Consider the following 22,513-nt stretch of genomic DNA (forward strand, 5'->3'; position numbering starts at 1 on the left):
TTTTTTTTTTGGATTGGGTTTGGGTTTTTTTTTTTTTTTGTTTTTTTGGTTTTGTTGGGTTTTAGGTTTGTTTTTGTGTTTGGTTTTTTGCGTTGGTACATCTCGGATGTAATGTTTGTGTTTGTGTATATTTTCATAGTGAATCTAACGTTTATCATGGGGTCTCATTTCATATTTTTTTTGTTGTGTGGTGTTTTTTTGTTGTTTGTTTTGTTTTTTGGTTTTTTTTTTAGTTTTTTTGTTGTGGTTTTTTTGTTTGTGCACATTTTTTTTTGGTTTTTTTGTTTTGTCGTTGTCTTGTTATTTTTGTAAATTTGGTTTTGTTTTTGGTTTTTTTTTTTTTTTTTTTTGTTTTTTTTTTTTTTCTGTTGTTTTTTTTTGTGGGTGTTTGTTGCAGTTTTGTTTTTTTGTTTTTTTTTTTTGGTTTGTTTTTTTTGTGTTTTTTTTTGGTCTCGTTTGTTTTGTTGTTTGCTGGTTTTGTTTGTTTTTGTTTTTTTTTTTTTTGTGCTGTTGCTTTTTGGTTTTTTTTTTTTTTTGTTTTTTTTGTTTTGTGTTGTTTTGTTGTTTGTTTGTGGTGCTGTTTTTGGTGCTTTGTGGTGGTTGGTTTTTGTTTTTGGAGGGTGTTTTTTTTTTTGTGTTTTGGTTGTGTTTTGTTTTTGTGTGTTTTGTGTTGTTGTTTTTTGTGTTTTTTTTTGTTTTTTTTTTTTGGGGTTTTTTTTATTGGTGTTTTTTGGTCTGGCGTTTTTGGTTTTTTTTTTGATTGGCTTTTGTGTTTTGTTTGTTTGGTTATATTGTTTTTTTTTTTTTTTGCTGCATTCTGTGATTGGGTTTTTGTGTTTTTGTTTGTTTTATTTTGTTTTTTTTTTTTCTGGTTTTTTATGGTTTTGTTTTTTTTTTTTTTTTGTTGTGTTGTGTTGTATGTTTTGTGTGTTATTTGTTTTTTTGGTTGTCTGGGGTGGTGGGGGCGTGAGTGTTTGGGTTTGAGGGGGGGGTGTGGGGGTGGCGAGGGGTTGGTGTCGTGTGTCTGGGGTTAGTGTGTGTGGTGTTTGGAATGGGGGGGTTGGTTGGTGGGGTGGGGGGGGGGGGTTTGTGGTTGTAGGGGGGTCACGTGAGTGTCTCGTGTGCTGGGTGGTTGTTTTTGTAGGTTTTTGGTGCTGTGTGGTTGTGTGGTATGTGGTAGTGTGTGTGTGTGTGTGTGTGGGGTGTGTGTGTCTACCTTGGCGCTCCCAGTTGGTCTGGTTCATTTTTCCAGAATGGGAGATGGTGTGAGTGATAATCGCACCGTCATCTGGATCCAGGGCCCAGATCCTCTCCTCCCCGCTGCTTCTTACGACCCAACACAAACCATGTTGACAAGCGAGCTGTACTTTTCAAACTTTTTCAGCACTGTAGTTGTGCTTTGTACCATGAACCCCATGAGGCAGAGAGTGGATGTTTGGCGTGATGGATGCCGCAGTTTTCCCCCTCCGTTGGCGTCCTTCCAGTCGGTTTGGGCGCTTCGCGTGCTCCTCAACAGATCTCTGGCTCAGCTGGATCTGTGATGGACCCTGATGGAGAGCGTTTATCAATAACACGTATCAGTGTTCTCAGCAGGGCTGGGACGGGCTCCAGCACACTTCATACTGCACATGGTTTACCATGACAAAAATCTTTTAACATAGCAGAAAACGTCAAGTTGTGAAGCTCTTATTTCTTAGTTTTTTAATTTGCGCACTTCACAATTGACAGTTTTATAAAGAAGAAGACACACATTGTTATTTGTCATGCATGCACAATGATTTGAGACTTTGGTACTGTTGAGTGTGTCCATTAAAGCATTCGTTACCAGAATAGTTTCCTGACACATTCAACGTGTGTTATTTTATTGTGCAATTTATCGATCGTCTTCTGTAGATATTTAATTTCCAACCCATATCTTCAATAAATAGTTTTTTTTCTCCTCCACTCAGCCGCACTTACACACACCCAATAAACGGACAGTTATATCCTGCCCTTATATCTGAAGGTTTTTATAAGATGGGGTTGGTTTCCTAGTCCATTCACACTGTTTTAGTTAACCATTTGTATTCTCAAAAATATGGGAATCCAAATCCATATTTTGAAACGATCACATGCTTGTTTCCCCCCACTTCAAAGCAGCACGTACACACACCAAAACACTACAGTTTTTATTCCTCTCTATAAGTCTGAAGGTTTGTATAGAGGGTTTGTTCAGTATTTCATTCATACCTGATTTATACAACATTGTATTACCAAAAACATGGTGGATAATAAGTCATATTTGTTTAAAGATTATTATATTTTTTTCGCCACTTCAGCAGTAACGTCACACAAACAAAACCCCCTTACAGTTTTATTCCTCTTTTGCTTATATCTATAAAGTTTTTAATGAGGGGGTTTGTTCATATTCCATTCACAATGATTTATACAACATTTGTATTCATACAAACCATGCGTGACAAAAATCCATATTTTTTAAAGATCATGAAATTTTTTTGTCCCCACCATTCAGCATGCAATAGCCACTATTACCATCACCAAAACTTACAGTTTTTATTCCTCTCCTATAATCCTAAATGTTTTTACTGAGGGGTTGTTCATATATCACTCAGGTGTCGATTATTGATGACAGGTACAGTATTGTATTCCTAAAAAACATGACAAAAAATGTGTTTGTTTTCTGTCTGTTGACGGGTTTTTTCTGATTTATGGAGTGATAAAAAGAGAAATCCAGAATCCCCTCAGTAATACCCCCATCTATCTATCTATCTATCTATCTATCTATCTATCTATCTATCTATCTATCTATCTATCTATCTATCTATCTATCTTCTCTGTCTTGTCTGTGCTATCTGTCTATCTATATAATCTATCTGTCTGTCTGTCTATCTGTCTATATGTCTATCTATCAAATTTACTTCCACCCCCTCGAGGCAGAATAATTAAAGAGACATGGAACCTATCTTATTTACCTTATATTTTACCAGGGAAGTCCTCATTGAGATTTAAAATCTCTTTTACAAGAAGCGACCTGACCAAGGTTGCCGCCATACAGTAAGACCACACAAGGTTTAAAAACACAACAAGTACACTATCTATCTGATCTATGAATAGATAAGGCGGATTATGATTACCGTGTATGAAGATGTCGTTGTCGATGGATCCACTGGGTTTTTAAAAAACTCATCTCTCTGACGGTCACAGAGTAAATGAACAGTGAAATCCTCCCTCCGCTCAGAACCTTCTCTGGAGGACGCAGGAGGGACCACGCCATCTTCTGACCTGCACACCACACACACACACACACACACACACAACACACAACACACACACACCAGATGGACGTACACAAGTCACACACAATACACAAATAAAGATGAAGATCTATATCTCTTTTCATAAAAAAGTATCTTCTGCTCACACCAAAGGCAAGTGCATTAATTTATTCTAAAAATAAATGTAAAAAAAGCTGTTTTCTGTGTGAATATCTGTTAAAACTGTAACTTTTCTTTTCTGTGATGCGCAGCTGTATTTTCAGCATCATTTCTCCAGTCTTCAGTGTCCACATGCATCTTCAGGAATCCATTCTAAATATGATGACTTTATCTGCTCAAAGAAAACATTTCTGATAATTATCAATGTTGTTGAAAACCTGATTTGCTGGGAAGTTGACCCGTAAAGACATTTATAATGAATAAAAAAAAAAAAAGATTTTTATTTAAAATAAATGCTCGTGTTCTTTTGATACTTTCTATTCATCTGTGAATCCTGAAAAATAAAATGTAATCCGGTGAGGTTCCACAAAAACTATTGTCGCAGCACCACGCTTTTTTAACAAATGATAATAATAATGATATAATAATAATAATGAACTCAAAGCTGCAGGACCAACACATCATTACCCATAATCATTAGGTAGTCAATTAAAATTAATCATTAAATGTGTTATTATTGTGCAACAATATTGTTTACAAAAGAAAAAAATATGACTAGCCTTTTTAAGTACTTTGGGAAATTTAGACTAGGCGTTCAGCAAAAATATTTTACAATCTAAATTTAAAAAACTATATACAGTTAAACAATGGTGTGTTCTCTTGTTTTTAGTAGCTGTGAGATAAACAAAGATTTACTGTGCATTTTAAAGGGCAAATGTGTTTGGAAATCGAAATATTCAATAATTTCAGGCGTACTGCCCTTTCATAATTTAGTGGTTTAATTCAATGGGTTACATCCATTTCCCATTCATTACATGAAATTTACTAGTTATTTCAAGAGTGAAAAACCGTTTAAAGTACACTACATCAAAAAATTTGGGACGCACCTCCGGGCAGTCGATCATGTGAGTTCATTGTTGTCCCGTGGCCAGCGTCAATTCACTGTATCCGATCATGCCATCCAAAACACACAGCACAAAAACACACACTGGAAACAGCAACACACGATTATCAGCATCTGTGATTCACTCAAACAACTTTCTCCCTTCGGCACATTCGTGGTAGAGGGCTTTTATTGTTTTGGTTAGTGTGGAGTTTTGTTTAGTATGCAGATGCAGTGAGATCTCATGTTGACGAGCTCGTGTGGAAGCAGAAGCTGCTGTGATGCTCTGAGACTCTAATTGATGAACGGGTTTGCAAATGTGATTCCCTGGGGAACGCGGAGCGCAGTTTTTAATATATTTAAACATACCCATTCACATATTTTGTGTTGAACTCTTGTGGTTTTTAGCTGAGTGTAAAAACACATCATCCATGAAACATTTGTAGATGTTTCCTAAATTGTGGAGATAAGTCTCAAATTAATATGAGCTGGACTGGACTTATTTAATTTATGAATAATGATATGATGTTAGATAGGTCATTAGTTACTGCTTCTAAAAGAAGTGAAAGTGTGATGGTTACTTAGAGGGTGTATTGAGTGTGTTAATGATTATTAGTGCTCAGATATATCTAAGATGATATATAAGGAGTAGTTTTTAAAAGTGGACGAAACGAGTCTCCATCTTTATGGTGGAAAAAAAATAGCAACCAAGAAAACATGAGGTTTTTTCAAGTTTATAAATGATTCTAAGCATCTAAATTATTCTCCGCATTAATAGATGTTTATTTAATCTTAGCAAATCAGTTGCCCTGACTCTGATTTTAGTTTATTTTCATTGAACATTCAGTGGCTTAATTAAACAACAAATAGAAACAGAAATGTAATACTTGCACTTAAAGAATAACGTTCTGCAGTCACACCAACAACAAAATGTTTTACAAAATTATAAATCATAATAAATTATTCTGTCTACCATGCTTTACATGGTTTTAAATAGGATTTAATATCTTTTATTATTTATTTGTATTATAACGAGTTTATAAATGTGAACTTGTATATGCCCTATGTGCCATATTTCTATAACATATAGGCATATATATAATAATATATATAAGGTACTTATATATATGTAATTAAACATGTCATTTTAAAAAATGAAAAGAATAATATTTTGGTCACACTGGGGACCAATTCTCACTATTAAACTAACTATTAACTACGACTTTCGCCTCAGTACACTCCTAATTTGCTGCTTATTAATTGCTTATTAAGTTTAGGTATTGAGGGATCTAAAATATGGCCATGCAGAATATGAACAGCCAATATGCTATAATATGCATGCTAATAAGCAACTAGATAATAGTGACAATTCGTCCCTAAAGTAAAGCGTCAGCTCATTTTAGATCGATAATGCAGAGCAATAATAAAAACTGATTTGACTCCTTTAATGCTTTTGACGCGCGCTCCCTCGCACACACGCGCGCGTGCACGCACAGAAGGCGGAAATGCAGCGGATGTCGACGAGCTTCAAGATTACAGTGAGTGCTACAATTTATCGAGAAAATGTGTTATATGTGTTCGTGTTCATTCGGCTTCTGTTCGGGATTACTCGTGTCTCTTCATTTGTTTGGTCTCGCTTGTGTCCGCCGCTTTATTGGCTCAATAAACGGATAATAACAGTGTTGTAAAATAAATACAATAATCAGAGCTACGTATTTAAGAGCTGTAGTTTAGGTTAAATCAGACTAATAAGCGCTTATTACGCTTTTCGATTTCTTCACTAAAGCGGATTACGGAAGATAAACTCTAATGCAATTAAACATTATTTTATCATTATATGAACTCTTAAATGAGCCATGGGTCCATGTGTTTGTGTTTGGTTCTGTGTGGCCCTTTATCCGCTGTGGTTTATCTGCTAAAACCACTTCCGCTTGACAGACGTTTCAGAATATCACCATGGCAACCATAGTTTTCCGCCAAAGTAACATAGTTTCTGCCACTTAAAAAAAAAAAAAGTATGGTTACACTTTATTTTAAGGTGTCCTTGTTACAGTGTAATTATACTTATAAGTGTAACTGAGTTATATTAATGAACTACATGCACTTACTATATGAATAGGGATTTGGGTTTGGTTTAGGGCTACTTGCATGTAATTAAGCATAATTAATTGCTATTATAATAGTAAGTATATGTAACATCAGTAACAAGGACACCTTAAAATAAAGCGTTACCAAAAGCATTTTCAGTATGTAAATCCCATAACTTCATTCAGATGTGATGGTTTCTCTGTTCAGGACTCTGTTGCTGGGGCTCTGCTGGGCTCGTGATGATCGGGAAGCACTTCTTCAGCGAGATGGACATCAAGAGCACGTGGGAGCAGGTGCTGACGGCCTTCTGGCAGAGATACCCGAACCCATACAGGTAAGAGTTTGTTTCTTCATCAGGTTTGTAGAAATGTAGCACTGCATCAGTGTCTCAGCAATGGATGCTCTGCAGTGAATGGGTGCCGTCAGAATGAGAGTCCAAACAGCTGATGAATGGGTGCCGTCAGAATCTGCAGCTGATGTTTGGATTCTGATTCTGACGGCACCCATTCATCAGCTGTTTGTTAACTCATTCTGACGGCACCCATTCACTGCAGAGCACCATTGCTGAGACACTGATCTATTTAATCAACCTGTCTGAATCAATGGCTTCTCTGTTGTTTTATTTGATTGTTTTATGCACTGTATGACATTTTGAGTGTGTTTCTCTCAGCACTCATGTTCTGACGGAGGACGTACTTTTCCGCGAGGTGACGTCGGATAACCTGCTCCTGTCCCGGCGGCTCCTGACGAAGACCAATCGTCTCCCTCGCTGGGCGGAGCGCATCTTCCCCGGAAAGCGTTCGGTGTACATCATCGAGGATTCAGTGGTCGACCTCGGAAACAGAAGCCTCATGACGCTGACCTGGAACGTAAATCACGCTAAACTCATGGTGAACGACAACAACACACACATAGAACATTTACACTTTATTTAGAAACGTGCTTCGAAGAGTAGATACTGTTGTTTTCGTATGATTGATATACTGTTATATTTTTGGTTAATATTTTGAATTAGATTTAATTTTTTTAGACTTTTAGATTTAATTTGAATTATTTTAAAATGTATATACAATCTAAAATTGAACAGATTTTATTTTCTGTTTTAATCTTAATTTTAGAGTTTAACTTATATTGTTGAATGTTTTTGTCATTTATTAGTTTTTATTTTTAAATATGTTTATGTAGTTTTTTATTATTTCTTTTTAATTAGTTTATTTTAGCACTTCAAGTTAAACTAAATAAAAATTTGAAATAGTGTTTTGGCAACTAGCTGAACAAAAATAATTTTCCTTTTTTTTAAATGTTATTTTAATTTTGTTTTTTTTTTAATGATATTTTTATTTCAGTTTACATTTATTCAAGTATCTTAAATTTTTTTTATGGTTTTAGTTTATTATAATAACCCAGTTCCCCACTAAAATCAACAAACGTGATTAAAACTAATTGCATATTTTATTTCAGTTAGATTCCAAGGCAACATTTTACTAATTGCATATTTTTTTATTGTTGTACTAAAATAACTAAAACTGACATAAACTTAAAAAAACAAAATAAATTACAATTTATTTTTATTTTAGCTAGTTGCCAAGTGACAATTCTCATTTTCATGTAGCTTAACTTTGTTTGTACTAAATAAAAAAACAGGCAACCTTTCTCATTTTCATTTAGTAAATGTACTTAATGTACTAAAAACACTGAAATAAAAGATTATAAAAAGCTATATATAAACATTTAAAACTAAAGTTAAGCTAAAATGCACAGATCAGATTTACTAATAAGGGAGATAAAACAAAATATTTAAAAACATATATAATATATATATATATATATATATATATAATTAAAAATATGAATAAAAACTATAATAGTATCTCAATGCTACTGAAATAAAAGACTTCCGATCTGATTGTCAAACAGTAATGCTACTGTTGGTTATTGCGTCTGACTGTATGTTTTGTAACCTGACGTGTGTGTTTTTTTTTTTTTTTTTTTTTGTGTTGTGTGGTTGTGGTGGTGTGTTTTGTGTTTGCGGGAGGGAAGGACCTGTTTGTGTTTGGATCAGGATAGACAGAGAAGCCTGGATCCAGGAGTCTTCGGGCTCTCCAGACCCATTCAGGTAATGTCACGGGCTGAGCGATTAGCAAAGCTGATCACAGCTGTTCTCGCGGTCTGGGTTTGAATCTGACCTGCGTCAAATGCCCAGACTCTAGAAAACATGCAGGAGAAAAGATGACGAGACGCTGCAAACTGACATAAACATCCGTGAGTGTTCTGCTGTTATGATTGTCAGCATTATGTCTGTCGTCCTGCAGGAGTTTGGTTTGGCCAGATTCAGGAGCAATCAGGTGAAATCCATGAAGGGTTTGGAGCACGCACTGTCAAATCTACAGAGTAAGAGCTCTGTTTCACAGCAAACATGGACAAGAACATGCACAAAAACAAATCACAAAAGGTCTAAGAAACCCAGAAAGAGCTCATATTCACATGATCAGTGCAATAAAGCCCATCTGACGATGCAGTGATATAGGAATGGCTATAATGTCAGTCATAGAGGTTTACTCTTAATAATAAGTACAGCTGTTGTAATAAAATGGTATTGTGTTGGTCAGGGTTTTTACAGTACATGAAAATTGAAACTACAATTAAAACATGTTGTAATTTTTGTTACTCGAAATATACTGAGACTTTAACCGAAATAAAAAAATAAAATTATTTTTATTTCAGCTAGTTGCCAAGACAAACATTTTCTCATTTTGAATTAGTTTAACTTAATTTACTAAAATACCTAAGAGAAAAAAACTTGAGTAATAAGTTGTAAAGACACGTTTCATAACTGAAAAAGACAGAAAACAGAACAGATTGAATTATCTCTGTGTTTATCAGTATTACACGAGAGCCTGAGGTCAAACATGCAGGACTCACACTCTGGCTTCTGTAGAAGATGAAACATAAAGTGTGTTCTACAGTAACTCTACAGTTTCTTCATGTTTTCTTCTGTGTGTCCATTATTTCAGAATCATCGGCCGTGTGTCCTGGAGATTCTGCCGAGAAACACAAAAACACGAATTCAGCCTCAAAAACCCAGAAACCTCAGCAATACATATGATCAGTATGAACAAAGAGTGAATGTCATGATCGTATCAGGTCACCCCAAAAAAAATTCAGAAGAAAATGAATTTTTTAGGAATATCACAATTTTTATGATCATAAAATTAATTTATGACGGTTACATTTCCCCCGTTCTCTTTTTTTATGTGAATTAAATTTTATTTAAACTGTGAAGTATTTATTTATATATCATTTGTAGCATTTGTTGTACTGCCTTTAAGATGATTTCAATTATTTATTTATATTTTTTAAATCACTGTATTGCAAAACTGTTTAATTATAATACAGAAAGAAATTATAATAGAGAATCACCGCAAAACTGAGTTTATATCACAATTCTGAGTTTAAATCTCGTAATTCTGTTTATATCGCAATTCTGGAGTTTAAATCTTGTGTGTTTAAACCTCATCATTCTGAGCTTAAATCGTGCACTTCTGAGGTTTAAATCTCGTAATTTTGAGTTGAAATCTCATAATTCTGAGTTTAAAATTTTCAATTTTGAGTTGAAATCTTTGCAATTCCTTTTTAAATTGTGCAATTCTGAGTTTAGTTTAAATCTCGTAATTCTGAGTTTACATTTCATAATTCTAAGTTTAAATCATGCAATTTGATTTAAAATTCTGCAATTCTGAGTTTAAAATCATGCAATTCTGAGTTTAAATCATGCAATTCTGAGTTTAAAATCATGCAATTCTGAGTTTAAATCATGCAATTCTGAGTTTAAATTGCGCAATTCTGAGTTTAAATCATGCAATTCTGAGTTTAAAATCATGCAATTCTGAGTTTAAATCATGCAATTCTGAGTTTAAATCATGCAATTCTGAGTTTAAATCATGCAATTCTGAGTTTAAATCATGCAATTCTGAGTTTAAATTGCGCAATTCTGAGTTTTAATCATGCAATTCTGAGTTTAAAATCATGCAATTCTGAGTTTAAATCATGCAATTCTGAGTTTAAAATCATGCAATTCTGAGTTTAAAATCATGCAATTCTGAGTTTAAATCATGCAATTCTGAGTTTTTAATCACGCAATTCTGATTTTAAAATCTCATAATTCTGAGTTTAAATCTTTCAATTTCCTTTTTAAAATTGTAGTTTTTATCTCTTAAATCTTGTTATTCTAAGTTTATATCTCACAATACTAATTTCCTGTTTTTCAATTCTGAGTTTAAATCTCACAGTTGTTTTTGGTTTCTGTCACAGAATTAAAAATATAAAAGGCAATGACAACTTAATTCTTTCTTTTCTCCTCAGAATTAAGTTGATATCTTAAAAAACAAACAAACAAACAAAAAAACCCAAAAAAAAACAATTGTGATATATGGGAAAGGGAAAAAAATGGCCGAATTGCAAGATAGGTCACAATTACATTGTTTCTCTCCTGTGGAGAAACAATCCTTCATAGAAATATGACCTGGACATGTTTTCATGAGATTCACCCGTAAAACAAAGAACTCACCCTGAGAATCCTGCGATCTGACCTTAACTTCACGGCTGCTTAGTAAAGTAACGGTGAAGCTCAGTTAACGGTGAATGTGAAGACTGAAGATTAAGCTCGCTCTGAGATCATGCTGTCCTGTACTCTATGTGTTTAGAAACTAGATTAGAAAACTCAGGGATAGATACGTCGCAATTGTTTACAATTGACACTGTCACCCTGCAGTGTTTCTGACGTAATGCACAGTAGAACGTGCTGTCGTAGTTTATTTATATATAATGCAGTCCAAAACTATTTAATTCTCCGGTCACGCTGGAGAACAAGATCATCAGGCATTCTCACTTTTCATTTAGTTTGTTTGTTCAATCAAGATGTTATTCTTTTTTTATTTATAAAACAAAAATGAATTCAAAATATTTTTACTAGTGGTCTCAGACTTTTGAACCCTGCTGTTTTAAGATTTAAAATCATGAAACACATTGTTGTGTAACACATCATTTTATCAAATCAATTATAAGTTTATATTAAATAATTAATTGAATTCAAGGTCACAAGTTTAAAGGGACCAATCTCTTACAGCTGTGCTTCTTAACTGTTTTAATTCATTTCTAGTCTACTAATATGAGAAAATGCACCATATAATATAATTTTAGAATGTTTTAATTTATAAAACTATATTTTATTGTAATATTTGTTTTGCTGTATTCACAATGTTTTTAATTGCATTCCTTCGCAGATGATTTATTGTGAAATTTAGTTTATTGTTGTGAAAATTAATATTTCACTGTTCTGTAGCTGTATTAATTTTGCTTTTGCTTGAAAAAAAAAGAGACATGGAATCTTTAAATAAAGAAACAAATGATGAAACTCTTGTAGTTTGGGTAATTACATTACATTACATTACAGCCAATCACAACGCGCTGGATAGCTGGCCAATCAGAGAACACCTCGCTTTTCAGAAGGCGGGGCATAGAGGAGAAACAATAATGTACAGTATGTGGAAAATAATGTGTTTTTTGAACCTTAAACCACATAAACACATTTTTTTATTACAAATAATGTTGTTTTTTTTAGGAGTATTATGTGACCTTTTTAAATTAATTGTCAAACAGCGTCACATTTGGGTGGAAATAAAGTTAGAAGAAGAAATGTTTTTATAATATTTAAAGAATATTGTAATCACAGCAAGAAAACTGGACATTTTAGAAACATTTAAAAAAAATGTTTCCACGTTTTTTATAATTTTGTTACACGGGAAAGAGCAACTAATTAGCAACACATTAGCAATGTCAGTGATGTATGTTAGGCAGCAGCAACACTTTAATTGCTATTCAGTTAAAAAAAAAACACTTAATGCATTTTAAGTTCACCCAAAAATAAGCATTTGCTGAAAATGTCATCACCCTTAGGCCATCAAGATGTAGATGAAAAAACAGATAATGAGAAATTCTGTATTCCATTATTTGCTCACAAGTGGATCCTCTGCAGTGAATGGGTGCCGTCATTCATATTTAACCTCAAAGTCAAATTTGGTGCACTCCCAGTCTATTTCACCATTTGTTTAAGCCAAGAGTTTAGCTTTCTTAGGACAAGCCTTTATGCAAATTGGAACTATTCACGTGACTTTCAAACATTTACATATGAGGATATAATGTTAAGAGGCGCATTAATCAGCACACGCATCTATTAAAGCACCTGACAGCCACTGTACACAGTACGCTTTTGTTTGAAGTGCTTAAAAGCACCTCAGTCTGTGTTGTTTGCTATGTTTCTGATTTGTTTTGTCCATAGAAACACCAAATACACAAAATAATGTTCTTTTTAGAAAGTGGCCAACAGATGAAACAGAGTTAGACATGATTTTGCACATTTAATACATGCTTTCAGTGCTTAATGACAAAGATGCAAACAGACTGAGACGGAGATAGACTCTTATACTGGTATATGTCTTCATGTCTTTTCGCTTTAATAGTCCAATGGTCTGATTCATCAGTGTCTATATTTTTACTGATACCAGTGAAAGTCATCAACATGTACATATTAAAAGTGCAGTGGAAATTATATTGAATAACTTTTGCATTATTCGTAATCTCTCTTGCCCCAATGACTGCAATCCGTGTGTGTTCCAGGTCACTGTGTGTGTTCAGCCGTCAGGTCAGTATCATGGTTTGGTGTCACTGTTTTAGTCTCTAACCTGCAGAGCTGTAGTTGCTCCCTCTGCGGAGAGACCTACCTCACCCTCGATGACATCACTTCCTGTCATGGGATCATCCCAGGTGTTCACTGTACAAGCCAAGCATACGCATTCGGCAGAAGTGTGGGTACATTTATCTGTTCATCTGCATCTCTCCCTTCTGTAATGTTTGAAGAACAGAAAACAGGGCAGTATTTAAACAAACTTTCACAAAACAGCTGATCTTTGTTCAGTTCTTTGTTTAAAATACTCAAATATGTTAAATTTAAACACATTGCTGCCAATGCTCAATTTTTTATACGTATCTCACACCTGTAAATGTCTCTGCTATATGAAAACACCTGTCCTGAACATACAGTAAACCAGTTTAAACACTCAGTATCACAAATGTACTCATATAGAATTAAATAATCAGTGAAACCAAACATTTATGTTATTTTGAGCACCCTTCTGTTCTGAAATAAAGTTAAATATTCAGAAGCTAATCCACTATACAGCAGATTTCACACGGAAATGAGGGCCATATTTAAACGAAAACAGCTGATTCTAATAATAACAATAATAATAATGATAATAATTTAAAAATAATAATAATATTTTTAAAATAAAAATCAATAAAAAACACACTCTCAGTCTCTGTGTGTGTGGTGTGTGTGTGTTGTGAGAGTGTGTGGAAGTGAGTGAATGAGTGTGTGTGTGTGTGTGTGTGGGTGTGTGTGTGAGTATTAATGAGTGTGTGTGTGTGTGTGTGTGTGTGTGTGTGTGTGGTGTGTGTGTGGTGTTGTGTGTGTGAGAGTGTGTGTGAATGAGTGTGTGTGTGTGTGTGAGAGAGAGTGTGTGTGAGTGTGTGAGTGTGTGTGTGTGTGAGTGTGAGAGTGTGTGAATGAGTGTGTGTGTATGTGTGTGTGAGTGTGTGTGTGTGTGTGTGTGTGTATGTGTGTGTGAGTGATGTGAGCTGAGTGTGTGTGTGTCAGGTGTGGTGTGTGTGTGTGTGTGTGTGTGTGTGTGTGTGTGTGTGTGTGTGTGTGTGTGTGTGTGTGTGTGTGTGTGTGTGAGTGATTGGAGTGTGTGTGTGTGTGTGTGTGTGTGTGTGTGTGTGTGTGAGGTGTGTGTGTGTGTGAGTGAGTGAGTGTGTGTGTTAGTGTGTGTGTGTGTGTGTGTGTGTGTTTGTGTGTGTTTATATGCGTGTGTGTGTGTGTCTGTGTGTGTGTGTTTATATGTGTGTGTGTGTGTGTGAATGAGTGTGTGTGAGAATGTGTGTGTGTGTGTGTGTTTGTGAGTGTGTGTGAGAGTGTGTGTGAATGAGTGTGTGTGTGTGGTGTGGTGTGTGTGTGTGTGTGTGGTGTGTGTGTGTGAGTGTGTGTGTGTGTGTGTGTGTGTGTGTGTGTGTGTATTAATTATTCTATAAAATATACAATAATAAACACATTTTTAAATATGTTTATTTTTAATATTGACCTAATATCAGCATGTATTGACGGGTTTTTAGGATGCATATACATATACATCACATATATGTCCAAAGACCTATTGCACATACGTATTTGTATGGACTAGATTCGATATAGGAAACCTATTAGAATTTGTAACAATTTCATATACGTTTTACTTTATATAACATATATTTCATTTATGGATATTTAATATATCTACATATATTTGTCATTATAGCTACGTAAAACATTATAAGGACACATTTCATAAACAATACTTCCATGCATCCGCGGTCTCACCATCCTCAGCTGTTGCTAGGAGAAGCGCACGTCTGCTCTGATTAGTCAGCATCCTGCAGCCTCCAGCCAATCAGTGTAAGATCCGATAAACGCTCCTCACATTATGTCTGCAGAAATCTGTTGTATAGATGAGATTATGTATCTGAATGTAACGCGTACGTAAGTATCAAAGCTTATAATGCGCGGCTCGTTCTGTCGGTAAAATATCGTCTGTCGTTAGTGATGCGGCGGCTGAAGCTCCGGGTGGAAATGGCGGATGGAGAGAGACAGTCGGTGCAGAATCCGAGGCAATGAGCGAATCAGAACGCACAGCGACTTCATTCCAGGCCGACTGCTACAATAACACATCAAGCATCGCGTTTTTACGGTTGGTGCATTTAAATCATCGATGCAACTGAACTGTGCGATTATTATTACTGCGGGTGCATAAAGCATTACTATACTAAAGCTTAACACTAGAATGTTATGTCTTCTGCATCGGATTGGGCCTGTTTAATCGTTTCATATGCAAACAGCAACAACTGCTTTAATGTTTGAAGTTCGCTTCAGGACCAATAACAGCTTTCATATAGGCTATTATACAAAGGCTATAACATAATTTTCGCGTGCATCTCTCCTGTGCACGCTTTAGAAAGATCAGAGTTGAGGATAAAAGGTTGTTAATATCAGCTAGAGATGATAATTATGTTTTTTCTTCTCATTTATAGATGATCCTGACAGCGTATATGGACACCTGTGTCCTTGACCAGGTAAAGGAACTAACAAACACGTGTGTTAGTTACTGAAATGTTTATGTCCACATTTCAAGTCCTAACATAATGTCCAAAAGCAACTGGTATTTAATTCAGTTTCAAATGACTATTTTCTCTGACCCTTGCAAATAATCATCCTGTTTTTGCCACTGTACACTACAATGCTGTGTTATTTTTGTATTGAGATATCATATATCAGATTTTGAATATTTTTAGTTTTTCTCTTTATATTTTCCATTTTCATTTTAATTTTAGTTAAAATTGCAGTAATGTAAGTTACTATAAGGTCCTGTTAGTTAATATTAGTCATGCATTAACTAACAATGAGCAAGACATTTGTTACTGTATTTACTCATCTTCGTTAATGTTAGTAAAAATACTGTTCATGTTAGTTCAGGTCCATTAAATAATATTAATAGATACAACTTTTGATTTTAATGATGCGTTAGTGTTGAAATTAACATGTTTTAGAAGTATTTTTCATTTTTAGTTTGTGTTAAGTTTAGTTAGTTAACTGATGTAGTAAACCAATGTTAAGAAATGGAACCTTGTTGTGAAATATTAACATGTAATTGTGTTTTTCTAATTAGTTATTTTACCTCAGTTAACCTAGATAACAATGAGAAATGCTGCCTAGATGAAAAAAATCTAAGATATTTTTTAAAAAGTATTTTCAGTTAACGTTTTTTTCAGCAAAACCTTTTAATGGTTTTAGTTTTAGTTACCTATATTAACTGTGGTAGATTATCTGTAGCTGAAAGCATGGTAAAATTAGCCAGAATATTGTCAGATGATGGTCCTAATATAAGGATTTTGACTCTAGACTTTTACTTTTTATTGATTGATTGATTGATTGTAGTCTAGTTCCAAAAATATTTATATTCAAGACTCAGTTTGTTAACATACTATATATACAAATATTATCTTTCAGAAGATTAGTGTACAGGTAAATTATATTTTTATCACCACACAGCACAAACAGTATGTCAGAGCTGTGGACTTGTGTTTCCTTGTTTTACCCCTGTCTTAGTTCCTGTTTCCCTTTTTTGGTCATGTTTCCTGTTCCTGTCCTCATTATGTTTATTTGGTTCCAGCTGTGTTTTCCCTCATGTCATCATGTTCATTGTTTCCAGGTGTTCCCTCTTTAGTTTCCTTGTCTACTTTGTGTTTCCCTGAGTATGTGTCGGCTGTTATACATCATCCCTAAGTTCTAGTGTTTGTATCCCTTTGCTTGTTGGATTAAAATCTAGTGAAGTATTTTCCTGCGTCTCCTCGTTCCTCTCAGTGAAACGTGACAGAACCCTTCTACCCACGTACAAGGCGAGCCACGACCCGATAATCTATGTGAGGGCATTCGTGCCGCTTGCCCTCACCAGCTCCCTTGATTGGGAGACCCTCTTGACGCTTTTCTGGCTCAGGATAATGTAACATCTGCCAATGGAGCTCCCAGACACTGGAGAGCTTCCGATCCCGATCCCCTCTGCCGAGTCAAGTCCACCGGCCGTTCAGCACTCAAGCCCGCAGGCCGCGGCTGACTCAAGCCTGCCAGCCGTGCCGATGTCAAGCCCGCTGGCTGTACTGATGTCAAACCCGCCAGCCACGTCGAAGTCAAGCCCCCAGCTGACAGCAACTGTTTACCTCACCACCAATCAAAGAAAAAACCTGAGGAGAAAAAGGCTGTTGGCTCCAGCCCTAGAGATCGCTCCAGTGTCGGCTCCAGTCCCCAAGTTTAGCCAATCGAGGGTTCCTGTCCCCGAGTTTAGCCCAGTGAGGGCTCCTGTCCCCAAATTTAGTCCAGTGATGGCTCCTGTCCCCGAGTTTAGCCAAAAGAAACTCCAGTCCTTGAGTTTAGCCCAGAGAAGACTTTATTGCCTGAGTCTAGCACAGAAAGGGCTCTAGTTCCCATGTCCAGCCCAGGGAGGGCCACTGTTCCCGAGTTAGGCCTACGGAGGGCCTCAGTAGATGGAATTCTCACCAATAATTACTTTTTTTCCTGGTAGTATTGGTCCATCCATAGTGGCTGGGCCGAGTGGCGAGGCCAAGGCCACGGAGACGGTCCAGCCATGGCCTTCTGCCTTCCCTGTTCCGCCATGGCTCCCAGAGCTCCCTGTTCCACCATGGTCTCCTAAACTGTATGCTCCGCCATGGCCTCTTGAGTTACTTGCTTTGTTTCGCTGAGTCTGTGTCATCATCATCCCTAAGTTCCAGTGTTTGTATCCCTTTGCTTGTTGGATTCAAATCTAGTTGAAGTATTCTCCTGCATCTCCTCGTTCCTCCCAGTGAAACGTGACACAGTAGAAGTCAACTTGAACAGCATTCACAACCCATTTTAGTTCTGCAATGGGATGTTTTTCTAAGTAAAGCAACACATTAAATAAGAACAAAAATCTAGTGTAAAACTTACTTTATAAGTTCTCAGCTGAAAAGGAAATTCATTTTAGATACAAAAGAAGTAATTTGATTAAATAACATTTTTACAATAACATGCACGGAAGAATCTTTCACAATTAGACCAGAAACATGTATTAAAGTACATGAGGTCTTATTTTAATGATCTAAAGATCATGCTCTGATCTGCTCCTGTAAGGCTCAAGCGGTGTGGCCATAGCAGCAGTTCTGGAGGAAAAGGAGCAGCGGGTGTTTCGGTGGCGCCACGCCCTGCTGCAGGGTATGGAGTACCACAGCTCAGGGACGCTGCCTCTCCTGGGCAGCCCGCGCTACTGTCCCGGCACCAACAGCGCCAGCGGCTACCTCTGCCAGACCGGCCACTGCTGCCAGGACACGGGCTGCTGCACCTACTACTATGAGCTGTGGTGTGAGTCCAGCACACTTACTTATTACTTATAAAACTCCTTAAAAATTACAATTATATTGTTTACTCACCCTCATGTCGTTCCAAAACTGTTTGACTTTCTTTCTTCCTTGGAGTCTTCCATTTTTGGGTGAAAAGTTCCTTTTAAGAAGGGCAAAAATTCGTACTAATAGATTTCTTAATGCTTATATTTAATTAAATCATACAGTAAATCAAGACAATTGTTTTGTATTACAATTGTATTACAATTTCTGAAATTTTGTTGAAATATGCAAATGATTATCTAATTCAACATGCACTAGTTTGTATACCATAATTTCAGGAAATAAATCTGAATATTGGATACAGCCAGATTCTAAATTATTGTTTGATTTTGTTGACATATTAGACTGAAAGGGTTTTATGGTGGGGATTTTGGATTTCTCTTTTTATCAGTCCATAAATCAGAAAATACTGTCAACAGACAGAAAAAAAGAATTTCCACTATGTTTTTAGGAATAATATGTCATAAAATCAGTATGAATAATATATTAACAAACCCCTCAGTAAAAACCTTCAGAATTTAGTTAGGAATAATACTGTAAAATTTTGTATATGTAAGTGCTGCTAAATTAGAGAAACAAACTCTTTTTGAGAAAGCTGTCTTTAAAGATATGTGTTGTAATTGAAATCTAGGCAAATGCTTAAAGTGCAAAATAAACTCAAGTGAATGATATATGAACAAACTCCTCAGTAAAAACCTTCATAATACAGATAGGAATAATACTGTAAAATGTTGTATATGTAGGTGCTGCTAAATTAGAGAAACAAACTCTTTTTGAGAAAGCTGTCTTTAAAGATATGTGTTGTAACTGAAATCTAGGCAAATGCTTAAAGTGCAACATAAACTCAAGTGAATGATATATGAACAAACTCCTCAGTAAAAACCTTCATAATACAGATAGGAATAATACTGTAAAATGTTGTATATGTAAGTGCTGCTAAATTAGAGAAACAAACTCTTTTTGAGAAAGCTGTCTTTAAAGATATGTGTTGTAACTGAAATCTAGGCAAATGCTTAAAGTGCAAAATAAACTCAAGTGAATGATATATGAACAAACTCCTCAGTAAAAACCTTCATAATATAGATAGGAATAAAAGTGCTAAGTTTGGTGTATGTAAGTGCCGCTGAAGTGGAGAAAAAACTCTTTAAAGATATGAATTGTAAATGAAATCTATGCAAATACATAAAGTGCAAAATAAACTGAAATGAATGTTATATGAACAAACTTGTCAGTAAAAACCTTTAGAATATAGATATAAAACTGCTAAGTTTGGTGTGTCTAAGTGCTGCTGAAGTGGAGAAAAAACTCTTTAAAGATATGAATTGTAATTTAAATCTACAGACACAAATATATAAAGTGCAATAAAATAAACACTTACATGTGTATTTAGGTTGTTTTTTTCCTACTAGTCTGAAAGAAGACATATTATAGAAGCAAAACAGCCCAAAATCTTAAAATTTCTTTGAATGTCATTTTACCTGCTCACCTGTCAATCACCCATTGTGCTCAACTGATGGTTTAAAAGAAACCATCTGATTAACTCAACTCAATGTATAAAACACTTTCAAAGGTAGACCAAAGTGCTACATAGAGAAAAAGAAACATATCAAAAACAACCTGCCTAATTCATCATATCAAAAATTACAAACTCATTGAATTTCACTTCCATTTGAATAAGTAAAACCAAAAATACAGTCTACAGTACCTGCATGAAACATCACAGAAAATCTTCGGTTTGTGTGGCGACAACATGCAATAGTAAAGCTCATGCAAATCATTCAATGTAGCTTGACTAAATGAAGGTTAGCATTCTTGTGTGTGTTTCAGGGTTTTGGCTGCTGTGGAGCGTGCTCATCCTGTTCAGCTGCTGCTGCGCGTATCGACACCGTCAGGCGAAGCAGCGCGTCCAGCAGCAGCAGAGACAGAGGGAGATCAACCTCATGGCTTATCACGGAGCCTGCAGTTACCCGTCCTCCATGTTCGACCTCAGTAAGAACACTGTTCACTCACTCTAACATAATCACACCTATTAGAAAGCTCTTATTTAGTCAAATTACTCATTACTTTTATTTTTATTAGAATATTTAAAAAAAATTGCTGAGATTAATATAATTAGAAAATACAATATTAGTGATGGGACAGTAAAAAAAAATACATTTATTAATTTAGCAGATGCTTTTATCCAAAGCGAATTACAAATGAGGAACATCCCAGGCAATTTGTTATATAGCCAAAATTAACCATTATTCATCTAATTTTTAAGTATACAATGTCAGGTTTAGTATAAACTCCATTAGAAAAAAAGCTAAAGAAATAAGTAAGCTTTCTAAAATGCAGGAAAAAAATAGAAAAGCTAACAAATAAATAAATTATAAAAAAAATCAAGTAAAAATAAGTTAATAAACAGAAGTTATAGTTACGTCAAACAAGTGCCTTGGCTTTTACAAAATACTTTCCCACAAAATTAAACTGTAAATTAAGATCATCATCATGTTCTTAAAAAGACAATGTTTATTAGAATAGAACACAACATAAATCCATTTTTTATTTAAATTAATTTTTATTTTATTTAAAATTGTATATTTTAATTTTTTTATTTAAATACATTTTAAGTTGACGTTTGTTTAGCAGAATTGGTCTGAATTGTCAGAGAAACACAAATTAAATTGGACCATTTAAGTAGTGCCTAGCACACTCTAGAATCTACAGATGCAAACTTACATTAATTGTGAGTTCTCATTGGTAGGTTTCCTCACCTCACTTAAACTGCCGTCCTATGAGGAAGTAGCAGCCCAACCCAGCACCCCGCCCCCTCCCTACAGCTCTGTCGCCTACCCAAGAGGCTCCGCCCACCCTGGCCCGAGTCACATGTTGTCATCGCAGAGCTCTGACAACTACACCAGCTGCTCCTGCGACTCCTGCTGTCTGTCATCGCCCTGTAGCTCCTTCCCCTCTTCGGCTCAACTCACAGACGAAACTGATACTAGCCACGCCTCCACGCCCTCCCTCAGTGAGCCTGGCCACGCCCACTCAGTGGTCATGCACACCGAGTGCGTTCCAATACAGCCACTCAATGAAGGTGGCCAATCGCCAACACGAAGCACAGTCGACGTCAAGGAGGCGGAGCATCCCAGCTCCGCCCCTCTGGCTTACAATGGCAGCACCATACCAGTGAAGAACACCACTAGTAGCACAGATAACATTATTGAAATAGTAGACGCATCCCAAACTATTAGTACTAACAATATCTGTGATGCAGACAGCGCTAATTCAAAGAATATCACCAGCCTTTGTCATCCGACTTCACCAACCTCCTCATCATCTCTCCAACTCTTCTCCATGTCTGACCCACTTGCCGTTCGTCCCGTGCAGCAGAATAACGCAGCTCAGAAGGAGGAGCCTGTACAGGCCCCGCCCCCTCAGTCTCCACCCAGAACCGCTCTCTTTTCTCCCGGTGATGAACCAGAGCGCCGTGATTCCGCCGTGAGCGATCTGGACATGGACCAAATGCACTTCCAGCAGCGACGGCTGACCGGCGACTCCGGCATCGAGGTCTGCCGCTGCCGTGTAGAACCTGAAGAAGAGGATGATGATGAGGAAGAAGAAGAAGGACACTTACCGACAGAGTCAGCCATTGGAATGGGTGACGCCCTTCACGATAGTCTGGATTGTTCCGCCAGAGCCAAACCGGATGGGGGCGCAAAAGAGGCGTGGCCTGTCTCCTCAGTGTCTCCGCCCACTGATGCGGTCGTCATCGCCATGGAAACTGAGTGTGACATTAAGAGCACACAGGTCTTGTGAGAGCAACCCTGTACAGACTGACGTTAGGATAGACACAATTTATCTGCGACCTCATCTTTGGTCTAAGGGTCACACACTACAGAAAGTTTGGAATTATTAAGATGTTATTTTTTTTAGTTTATTAATTTATTTTAGGCTGTATTTATTTGATCAAAATACAGAAAAAAGCGAAATATTAGTACAATTTAAAACAGCTGTTTTCTATGTGAATATATGTTAAAATGTT

The 22,513-nt window shown here is 36.1% G+C and overlaps 1 protein-coding gene, 1 long non-coding RNA gene and 1 pseudogene across 3 annotated transcripts; 2 read left to right on the forward strand and 1 right to left on the reverse strand.

Annotated features, from left to right (window-relative positions):
• Positions 1-5,805: 5,805 nt before the first annotated feature.
• LOC109111937 lies at positions 5,806-9,644 on the forward strand (annotated as a pseudogene).
• Positions 8,481-15,017, reverse strand: LOC122135183. 2 transcript variants are annotated; one of them, XR_006153389.1, is made up of 4 exons: positions 14,879-15,017; positions 13,185-13,305; positions 9,330-9,446; positions 8,481-8,611 (listed from the first exon to the last, which is right to left on the reverse strand). It is a non-coding gene; the product is annotated as an uncharacterized LOC122135183 (long non-coding RNA). The 2 variants fall into 2 exon arrangements; XR_006153388.1 differs by lacking the exon at positions 8,481-8,611 and having other exon boundaries at positions 9,207-9,446.
• Positions 14,957-22,308, forward strand: LOC109067481. The gene is made up of 5 exons (XM_042713885.1): positions 14,957-15,245; positions 15,586-15,627; positions 18,218-18,445; positions 20,314-20,475; positions 21,233-22,308. Exons 3-5 carry the CDS (start codon positions 18,301-18,303, stop codon positions 22,285-22,287), a joined length of 1,362 nt encoding a protein of 453 aa, XP_042569819.1. The 5' UTR covers positions 14,957-15,245; positions 15,586-15,627; positions 18,218-18,300; the 3' UTR covers positions 22,288-22,308.
• Positions 22,309-22,513: the final 205 nt, after the last annotated feature.

Source organism: Cyprinus carpio, chromosome A23 (assembly GCF_018340385.1).
Source record: "Cyprinus carpio isolate SPL01 chromosome A23, ASM1834038v1, whole genome shotgun sequence".
In the NCBI taxonomy this organism is placed as follows: domain Eukaryota; kingdom Metazoa; phylum Chordata; class Actinopteri; order Cypriniformes; family Cyprinidae; genus Cyprinus; species Cyprinus carpio.

What these genes read in the sequence shown, in the direction of transcription:
- LOC109067481 (XM_042713885.1), top strand. Translation starts at nt 18,301, where the DNA reads ATGGAGTACCACAGCTCAGGGACGCTGCCTCTCCTGGGCAGCCCGCGC. An exon ending in CTACTACTATGAGCTGTGGT is followed by an intron (nt 18,446 to 20,313) that starts GTGAGTCCAGCA and finishes TGTGTGTTTCAG; the next exon opens with GGTTTTGGCTGCTGTGGAGC. An exon ending in GTCCTCCATGTTCGACCTCA is followed by an intron (nt 20,476 to 21,232) that starts GTAAGAACACTG and finishes TCTCATTGGTAG; the next exon opens with GTTTCCTCACCTCACTTAAA.